The sequence below is a fragment of the Chrysochloris asiatica genome, unplaced genomic scaffold, assembly GCF_000296735.1.
Source record: "Chrysochloris asiatica unplaced genomic scaffold, ChrAsi1.0 scaffold00272, whole genome shotgun sequence".
Lineage (NCBI taxonomy): Eukaryota > Metazoa > Chordata > Mammalia > Afrosoricida > Chrysochloridae > Chrysochloris > Chrysochloris asiatica.
Window position 1 is genome coordinate 3,179,315 of NW_006408790.1, and position 10,895 is coordinate 3,190,209.

Genomic DNA, 10,895 nt, shown 5'->3' on the forward strand with positions numbered 1-10,895 from the left:
GGTTGCTATGAGTCGGTTCTGACTCGATGGCACCTGACAACAACAATGGCTAATGATCATAAGCCTGGTGTTGGGTGCATGAATGTCTTCTTTGGTGAAATGTCTGTTCATATCATCTGCCCGTTTTTTTAACTGGATTATTTGTCTTCTTGTTGTTGAGGTGTTGAAGTGTTGTATAAATTTTGGAGAGTAGTTCTCTGATATGTCATTGCCAAACATTTTTTCCAAGTCTGTAGGTTCTCGTTTCACTCTTTTGGTGAGATTCTTAGATGCATGTGTCTACTTTTTGAGTGGTTCCAGTCACCTATTTTGTCTTTGATTTATGAGTTTTCATTTATGTTTGATAGTGTATTTATGCCAAGTATCAGGGCTCCTAAATTTGCCTCTGTATTTTCATTGATGTTCTGTAGGTTTTACATTTAGGTCTTTAATCCACATTGAGGTCATTTTTATATATGGTGTGAGATATGGGTCTTGTTTCATTCTTCTGCAAATGGATTTGTAATTTTGCCAACACCATTTGTTGAATAGATGATCTCTTCCCTCATTTAAGTCATTTTGACCTTTTATCTAAGATCAACTGACAGTAGGTGGCTTGATCTACTTCCTGCTTCTCAGTTCTAGTCTGTTGATGGATGTGTCTGCCATTGCACCGGTACTTGGCTGTTTTGACTACTGTGGCTCTGTACTAGGCTTTGAGATTGGGAAGTGACAGGTCTCCTACTGTTTCTTTTAAATACAGCTTTGCTTATCTGGGTCTCTTTGCTTTCCATATAAAGTTAGTGATTAGTTTTTCTGTCTCTTTAAAGAATGATGTTGGAATCTGGATTGGGATAGCATTATACCTATTGATTGCTTTGGGCAGTGTTGACATTTTCACAATGTTGAGTCTTCCTGTCCACAAGCAGGGTATCTTCTTTCATTTCTTCAGGTCTCTCTTAATGTTTTGTATAATGTTTCTTATATAACGTTTTGTGATTTTTGTTGTGTAGGTCTTTTGTTTCTCTGGTTAGATTTATGTGCAAGTATTTCATCTTTTGAGAGGCTATTGGAAATGTTTTCCTGCTTTCCTTTTCAGAGCTCTCTTTATTAGTGTAAAGGAATCCAGCTGATTTTTGTATGTTCATCTTACACCCTGACACTCTGTGGAAACTAGTGATGAGTTCCACTGATTTTCTTGCAGTCTTTGGGACTTTCTTTTCTTCTTTTTTTAGAAGTTTTTACTGTGAATTGAGTGAAAGTTTACAGGGCAGGTCATCAGTTTTACATTCAACAAATCATATGCTTTGTTTCATTAAAATGATTACAATCCCCTCCACGTACTATCAGTTAACAGAATTTCTCGCTATTCATTTTAGCTTTTTTTTTTTTTTTTTTAAACACTCAAGCATATATAATAATTTAAACCACCAAAGGGCACATTCTGCAAGCTGCCTCCTGGCTGCCAACATTCAGTCCCTCTCTTTCCATGAATCTAGAGTCCTAAGCTGCTCCCTCTCTCCATGACCCATCTTTGCCTCCATCTCTGGTGTCACTGCTCCTCTGGATAAGGCCTCGCATTCCACTTGTGCTCTTCTCTCTTGATGGTCCTAGGGTCCTTTGTTTCTGGACTGTAAGATTAACTACTCCCCCATTTTTGTTATAAAGCTTCTACCTTTACAGTTGTGACATTCGCAATTAGTCATGATAACAATTACTCACTATAGAATCTTATCCCCATCTGTCTTCACCAGACCCATCTAGACAAGATGAAAACTATTCAGTGGGGACTCTACCTTCACCCACACACTCTTAAACTAAACTCCCTCTTGAAAACTTGTAAGCCAGTCACTTTGTGCTTTTATCCTTCTCATTTTAGGTAGCCAGTATCTAAGTTGCCTGGCCCCATCTACCCTGTAAACAGAGGAAATAGCATTGATACTTGATGTGAAGACTCCTTCCCTTTTTGTTGGTATTTTGAGCTACTACATCCATAAATATAGGTCAAGTTCATCAAATTGTAGCAATTTACACTCATTTGCTTTATCAAAAAAAATTTTTTTTTATCTTCCTCTAGTTGAGTTCTGATTATCAAGTCATTGAGGTTAGGTCAAATGGGTACTATCTGCAAGTTTGGGTGTTCTTGTGCATCTCCCCTCACTTCATGTCAGCTGGATGCTTCACTTTCAGCCCTAGCCCTCTTGTGGCTATGTCCTGGTCCATGGGCTCAGGTGTCCCCAGGTCTCACCAGACTTTAGACCAACCAGCACTTTCTCTTCTCTCTCTCATCTCCAAGTCAAGGGGAGTCTATGGAATGTGGTTGAACTCAGACAAACTCAATTAAATTTGAACAGAAGAATTTTTTCCAAGCAGTTATTCTATATGCATATAGGAAGAATGTTTTGATCTCAGAAAATGACAGCTCATTAAAGAAGCTACGTACAAGAAGGCTTATTCTAGAGAGGAGGAGGGAGAAATATAGAATATCATCCATTGACTAATCTTATCATGCTTGATTAAACCACATCTTCCTCTTTTTACAGTGATCCACTGGTACCCTGCCTGTCCACCTGGCCAACATTTTGAAATGAAAACTCAGCAAGCCCGTCTTCCAACAGGTAAGGATTTGCAACTTTAGGTGAGAAAAAATATCTTTGGCAAGATTAATTTTGGTCAGGGATTTCGTTAAAGTGAATATTTGGTTTCATGTCTAAGAAAGCCCCCAAATCAATGCAAGATGTCTGCTATCAATGTTGGTTTGATGCTGGTTTCCCCTCAAAACTGATCTGTTAGAAGCCAGAATAGGTTAAAGAAGAGTCAACAGGCAAAATCTAGGGGAAACTGAAAGATAAAGAGAGAGAGAGAAAGACTGAGAGAGAGAACATGAGATGACAAGAGAGAAAGACTGAGAGAGAGAACATGGAAAGAGAAAAAAAGCATTTGAAAATGTCTACTATAAATGTGTAGGCCTGGTGTGGATTAATGTGCTGGACTGCAAAGTTGATATGAACCACAAAGTCGGAAGTTCAAGCTCACCAGCCATTCCTTAGAAACCCTATACAGGATCACCATGGGTCGGAACCAACTCGACGGCACTTCACAACAACAACTGTACGTAGGTGGAGAAAGGGGGTGAAGGTTGAAGGATGAGGGGTTAACAGAAGTGTTTTGCTTGCTGTTTTTTGCTTTTTAGATATAACAGATTTGGCTGGAGTGGAGTCCGTGAGGCGGTGAGGCAGACAGGGCCCACTGCACAAGGTGTTTGTCTCAGGGACGTACACACGTGGGGGTAGTCAGGGAGCTATGCTGATGGAAACATGGAAACTCTCTCCTGATGGGTTTTATGTCACTGAAAGAGGAGCAGCAGACCATTAGGCAGGAGTGAGAACTGGGAAAGATGGTAGAGGCCTGAGGGAGTAGGGGGGAGTGGAAATGAGTTACCCAAAGAGCAAGTGTGTCCACCACAGTCATTGTCTGTCTTGGGTAATGCTATCAGAGTCCAGGCCAGCCCAGTCAATTCCAGCTCACAGTGACCCTCCAGGACGGGGTGGAGCTGCGCCTTGGGGCTTCGAAGACTGGCGTCTTTACGGAAGCAGACCGCCTCATCTTTCTCCTGTGGAGCTGCTGGTGGGTTTGAATCACCAACCTTTGGGTTAGCAGCCTCCTGCTTGATCCACAGAGCCACCAGGTCTCCTGTGACCCTCTTAAGGGCAGGGGAAAGTCTCCCATCTCTGTATTTAAAGCGTTGACATACGCCACACTCAAATAAATATTATGGAGTGAATGATGTCATCTTACATTACAGATACAGAGGTGTGAGTGTATTCAGCTTCCCCACGGATATCCTTCCAATACAAACAATTGCCAAAACCCCAAATCTATAAGTAAATATGTGAAGTTTTTTACTTGAGTTTAGTAGGAATCCTGGGATGCTTTATTATTTACTTAAAAAATGATGTGTTGATGTTTTGTAAACTGTGAAAGTTTTGAAGAGGTAAGGAAGAAGAGTAATCATACAGAGACATGTTGGACATCCTGAACCATCCAAAATATCTAAGGCCTCTATGATAATGAGCCTGAATAACACCCACAACTTCTTCAGGGGTGTGCGCATGTCAATGCACTGCAGTGGCTTAGTATGAGGACAACCTACACTGAGGGCTCCAGATGGAGTGTGGGGTTCCTAGTCACTAATGTACCTTGGCTCTCAGCATGCAGCCTGGCCTCCAGCTCCGTTATCTTGTGCTTTATTTCAAGCATGGAGAGCTGCGCTATATCCCTGTTAGGAAAAATATTTCTTGTTAATGATGATAGAACTAAAAATAAAACGAGGAAACTACTATATAGTAAAGCATGATGACTACTTCAGAGCCAGCTTCCTATGAAATGTCATTGACTGAAGGTAGGGTAGAGAATCAGGAGTCAGGTCAAGGAAGGTGCATGTCTACTGGCCAGCACCAGCAGGTCTCAAATAGGCACGAGATAGATACCACAGGGAAGAAAGGCACCCATGCAAAGACTTAACTTTTCATTCCAATGTGACCCCCAAAGAAGATGCTGGGGACCTGGTTTCTCATCTCCCAGCAAAGTTGTTGTTTTTGTGTATGGTGGATGGAGTCAGTTCCAATTCACAGTGATTCTATATGACAGAGTAGAACTGCCTCATAGGGTTGTAATCTTTACAATGTAGGAAGCATCAAGAGAAGATGGAAGGAATACAGTCACTGTACCAAAAAGAACTGGTCAACATTCAGCCATTTCAGGAGATGACATTTGATCAGGAACTGATGGTATTGAAGGGAAAACAATCTAAGATGCACTGAAGGCATGGGTGAAAAACAAGGTTCAAATGGAATACCAACTGAAATGTTTCAAGAAAGGGGTGAACACTGGAAGTATTCACTTGTCTACACCATGAAATTTGGAAGACAGATACTTGGCCAACTGACTGGAAGAGATCCGTATTTATGCCCATTCCAAAGAGAGGTGAACCAACATAATGCAGAAATCGTCAAATATTATTAATATCACACATAAATATTTTTTTCCTGAAGATAATTCAAAAACAGTTACAGTAGTACAGGGACAGGAAGTTGCCATAAATTCAAGCCAGATTCAGAACAGAATGTGAATGAGGGATATCATGCTGAGGTCAGATAGATCTTGGCTGAAAGAAGAGAATCCCAGAATGTGTTTTATTGACTGTCTGAATCACAACAAATGATGTACAACATTGAGACACATGGGTATCCCAGAACCCTTCAGTGTATTCATTCAGAGCCTGTACAAAGACCAACAGGAAGTCCTCAAGCAAAACAAGGAGATAGTGTATCATTGAAAATCGAGAAGAGTGTGCATTAAAGATACAGCCTTTCACCATATTTATTCCATCTGTATTCTGAGGCCTGGTGTGGTGTTGTAGGGTAAGCACTAACCACAAGGTTGGCGGTTCAAACCTGCCAACCACTCCTTGGAAACCCTAAGTAGGGTTGCTATGAGTCAGCACCAATTCGATGGCACTTAACAACTACAACAACAAATGCTTGACAAGTAATCTGAGAAGCTGGGCTATTGGAAGAACGCAGTATTATGATTGGAAGAAGACTTACTTATAACAACCTACAATATACAAATGGCACAACCTTGATTACTGAAAAGTCAACAGGACTTTTCAAGAAGCACTTGCTGATGAAGATCAACGTATTGACTACAACTCAACATAAGACAAAAATCCTCACAAGGCCAAAAAGCAACATCAAAATGATAAAGGAGAAAAGATTGATGTTGTCAAGGATTTTTACTTTACTTGGATTCCCAAATAATGCCCATGGGAGTAGAAGTCAAGAAATCAAACGTATTGGGCAAATCTGCTGCAAAAGACTTCTTCAAAGTGTTCAAAACCCAAACGTTACTTTGAGAACTACGGTGCACTTGCATGTGAAGCTGGAAGGGATTAAGGAGGAGTGAAGACTCATGCTTTTGAATAATGGTTTTTGTGAAGAATGTTGGATACACTGTAGACCGCTGAAAGAATGAAGATATCGATGTCTTGGAAGAAATACCCCCAGAATGCTCCTAAGAAGAGACAATGGTCAGACTTAGTCTCACATACTTTGGACATGTGATCAGGTGAGACCAGTCCCTAGAGAAGGACATCACGGTTGGTAATGCAGAGGGTAAGAAAAAGAGAGGAAGACCCTCAATGAGATGGACTGACAAGGGGGCCGCAACAATGGGATCCAACACCAACAACTGTGAGGATGGAGCGGGACGGGCTTGTTTTGGTCTGGTGTACACAGGGTCGCTAAGAGGCAAAGCCAACTCAACGGCACTGAACAACTACAATCTAACAACGTTTTTATGGAAGCAAACAGTCACATCTTTCCCCCATCTTTCTTCGACTGAACTCAGGGGAGGGAATATGTACATGAATTGGGGGGTATGAGTGTGGACAGAACTTGGAGTGTGTAGACAACACAGGGTGCAGAGTGAACTAGGGACGTAGACTGAACTCAGGCTGTGTGAACTGAACTTGGGGCATGGACTGTACTGGGGGGGGGCGGGGTGTAGTCTGAACTCAGGGTGAGTGGACTGATTTCAAGGAAACTGCTTGGAATGAACTTGGAGGGTAGACTGACCTCAGGGTATGTGCACTGATCTTGGGGTTTGGACTGAACTCCAAGTTTGTGTGAACCGTGTAGACTGAACTAGGGGACTGAACTTGGGGTGTGTGGGGTAAACTGCAGATGGGGTCTGAACTCAGCGTGTATGGACTAAACTTAGGGTCTGAACTGAACTCAGGATATAGCCTGAACTTGGGGTGCAGATTGAACTCAGGATGTGGACTGAACTCAGGAAACAGATTGAACTCGGGGTGTATGACCTAGACTCGGGGTGTGTGAAGTAAACTTGGGGTGCAGACTAAACTCAGGGTATGAAGTGAACTTGGTGTGGGCTGAATTCAGAGAGTGTAGATTGCACTCAGGGTGTCTGGACTGAACTCAGGGAGTTGTGGATTGAATCCAGAAATGTGGAGTAAATTCAGGCTATGAACTGAACATGGGTGTGTGTATGTATGATCTAAGTTAGGGGTATGTGGAATGAGCTTGGGATATGAACTGAACTGAGGGTGTGTGGACTAAACTTGCCATGTGCTCTAAATTTGGTGTGCGCTGAATTCAGGGTGTGTGTACCGAACTCGGGGTATAGAATAAACTTGGGGTGTGGAATGAACTTGGAGTATGGACTGAACGTGGTGGGTGCGGGCTGAATTTGGGGTATAGACTAAATTTGGATGTGGTCTAAATTTGGTGTGTGGCATGAACTCGGGGTGTGCAGACTAAATTTGGGGTGCGGACTAAACCTGACACTCACTTCATGTGGATCTCCTCCATGAGCTCCAGTTTGAGGCGGTCGGTACTCACACCCTCGAAACTGTCGCGTCTCCCCTCACCCATCGTGGGTTGCTGGAGGGACCCAGCCTTCCCCTCAGCTCAGTCTCCACGGGCAGCCGGGAGGACTCACAGCGCCAAACACGCGGTTGCCATGGAGAACTGCCACGTGACGTCTGGGTGGACTGTGACGTCAGAGGCGCTCCAGCGGGGCGGAGGGAGGCTGAGGGAGGAGCAGTTACTATCCCGGAAGGGGCCTCACGACTTCATCATGGCCCTTGGTGTGGACGGTCGGTGGGGGTAAACCTACTCCCTCTGCTTTTGCTCCCGTTGACCTTGGCTGCCCTAGAAACACTGAGCGGCACTGATTTGGGGCGTGGGTACCCCATGTACCTCTCACTACTAGGAGTGCTAGTGGTGCAGTAGTTAAGTGCTGGACGCTGACCTTAAGGTGGGCAGTTGGAGTCCACCAAGTGGCTCCGTGGGAGAACAGCGTTTAGATCAGCTCCTCTGAGTCCAAACCTGAAGTTGCCGAGTCATTCGGACTCACAGCGAACACGTGGAAGCACCCAGGGAGCTTCTGAGACGAAATACAGACTCAGCTTCCTGTGTCTCCACAGAGCAGGTGGTGGGTTCGAGCTACTGATCTGCCCGTTAGAGCCCAGTGCTTAACCACTGCATCACCATAAACCCAACGCATTGTCGTTGGGATTCTAACTCATAAGGACCATGCAGAACCCAGTGAAACTGCCCTACGGGGTTTCCAAGGTTGGAACTGTACCGGAGCAGCCAGCCTCATCCTTCCAACCGAGAGTCTGGTGGGTTGGAACCGCTGACCTTTCAGTTAAAGGCCTAGTGTTTAAGCATGGTGCCACCAGGCCTCCTTAAGCAAACATATCACAGTAAACCCGTTACCCTCAAGTCGATTCCCACCCGTAGCGACCCTGTTGTTGCTTTCGGGTTGTTAGGTGCTACCGAGTCCCTACTAACTCATAGTGACCCTACGCACTACAAAATGAAACACTGCCCAGTCCTGTGCTAACCTTACAATTTCATTGCTACGCTCGGGCCCATTCAAACCAACCTTTCCAACAGCCAAGTTCTTAACCACTGTGCCTGTCGGGCTTAAGATGTCTAGCTAGGGTTTTAGGAGAGTCACTTCCATTTTAGGAAAACGATATTTTACTATAGATACCTACGCTGTTGTCGTTCAATGCCGTTGAGACGGTACTGAACCACAGCGACCCTGTATAGCGTTTCAGGAGTGCTGTTCCGACCGACTTCGAGGACCAGCGCAGAGTAACCCACAGGGCCACACCCGGTGTTGTTAAATCGGTTCCTCCTCAGAGCGCCCCCATGTGACCGAGTGAAACTCCCCCACAGGCTTTCCACGGCTGATAGCTTTACCGTGAACACATCACCAGGTCTTTCTCCCACAGAGCCGCTGGTGGGGCTGAACTAGCAACCTTTCCTTTAGTATCTGAGCACTTCACTGTTTCCACCATCAAGACGTCTCAGTCTCCGTACCTTAAATCAGACAGGTGAGAAGATGTTGTTGTTAAGGGCTGTCGAGTTGGTTCCAACTCAAAGGGACCCTGGATAGGGTTTAAATCATCGTGGGAGCAGAAAGCCTCACTTCTCCTGTAGAGTAGCTGGTGGGCTCGAACCACCAACCTTGTGGATGGAAGTCCAGTGCTTATCCTATGGAGCCACCACGACCCCAAGTGAGAATATGGGGCCCCTCAAATCAGTGCATGTGGTCTAGCAAAGAACTCCTTCTGGACAAAGGCTAGCTTTTGATTACTGCTACTGCAGAGAATGGCCCTTGTTTTTACGTGTACAGTCGAGTTGGTTCTGTCAAGTGTATAGTCGTATACATGTCTATAGAAGAAAAATCTTAAAAAGGGAAAAAAAAATCAATGTAAAAAGCACATGTGGTTAATGTTTCATTTGGTTGCTGCATGCCTATAAAATACAGAATTCATGGAGAAAATATAAGGCCTGGCGCCAGCTGTATTAAAACTGGGTGTCAGCTCAGCTAGTGCAGGATTCTCACTAGTTTGGCAGACACTAGGTTAGCGTCTTCCATTTTGTAATCTGACATCAGCAGTCGGTGTTTGGGCGTGTGATCTGCACCCAATACATGTGGGTGCTCTGGCAAATCTCACTCACTCTCTCTCTCGATCCTGCACTTGTCTCATCCTCTGACTATAGTTCCTGAGATGTGAGTCAGCAGGCTGCGGCCTGGCCTGCACATTTTGGGTTCGTCAGCCCCTACAACCACGTGAGTCAGAAGCCTGGCCCACAGATTTACACCTTGTCAGCCTCTGTAACTACAGGAACCATTTCCTTGAAATCAATCTCTCTATAATTACAAACTTCACGGATTTTACTGCTGTGAAAACTTGGATTATATGGTGCGATGTACAGTGTCTTTATCTTGTGCTTCTGTAACAGAAATAACCACATGTGGATGGTGGCTTGACCTCAGATGTCTTTAAAGCAACTATCTAACCAAAACCCCGTCAGTTCCTAAAGCCAGCTACTTTCTAGACGTTGTGATTCCGATCTAGGAGCATCAATAAGCAGATGCTGGGACCCCACCTCATATCTCAGGGAACTTTGCATCATTGAAAACACACTTGCCTTTCAGCTGGCATCCATACTTGCTTAGAGGAGCTCCCAGAAAGTTTCCCAATACAGAATCAGGATGGAAAGTCTCTAGGGACAAAGTAAATAGCATTGGCAGCAGGGCACATCGAGAATTGCTTTTTCATACATGAGTCCTGGTGTGGTGCTGTAGGAGATGCACTGGACTGCTAACCACAAGGTAGGAGGTTCAAACCCACCAGTCACTTCTCAGAAACCCTATAGGTGGTTGCTGAGTCAGAAATAACTTGACAGTACTTAACAACATGCACACAAGTCAAAAAGTACTGCTACAAGTCATAGAAACCTTTATTAAATAAAAATATCAGAATGAAACACACAGACACTTGAAGTCACTATTTCTCAGCAGGTCCCCCATGGGCTTCTCCCGTTCTGAACGCACTGTTTCTGAGTAGGTCCCCCATCGGCTTCTCCCATTCTGAACGCACTGTTTCTCAGCAGGTCCCTCACCGGCTTCTCCCCTTCTGAACACAGTGTTTCTCAGCAGGTCCCCCTCCGGCTTCTCCCCTTCTGAACGCACTGTTTCCAGCTCCCTAACCCTTCCTCAGAGAATTCTTTTTATAGCACATTGATAGGCAGCACTGGCAGCCCCAAGGGACTCAAATCATGTTTCCATTAAAGGGCCTTTGAGTTCTGGGAACAAAACGAAGTCTGAAGAGACAAGATTATGGCTGTAGCATGAATGCAGTAAGGTTTCCTAAGGTAATTCCTCCAGTAGTCCTTGCTACTTTCCAAGAATGAGCAGGTGCATTATCATGATAGAAAAACTCATGGGCACAACTTGCCTGGACTTTTCTCATCAATGTGCTTTTCCACTTTCTTAAAGCTTCATGTTAACAAGTCCCCATGAGTGTC

At 44.4% G+C, this 10,895-nt stretch overlaps 1 protein-coding gene across 1 annotated transcript in view; it reads right to left on the reverse strand.

Moving 5' to 3' along the window:
- The window catches only part of CCDC169 (coiled-coil domain containing 169), a 39,654-nt gene extending 32,218 nt beyond the window's left edge, over nt 1-7,436 (reverse strand). Inside the window, exons 1-2 of the mRNA XM_006874373.1 lie at nt 7,354-7,436; nt 4,179-4,258 (exon numbers count right to left, since the gene is read on the reverse strand). Of these exons, the coding sequence (XP_006874435.1) occupies nt 4,179-4,258; nt 7,354-7,436 (163 nt within the window). The remainder of the gene's footprint in view (nt 1-4,178; nt 4,259-7,353) is intronic.
- Between the last annotated feature and the right edge of the window lie 3,459 nt (nt 7,437-10,895).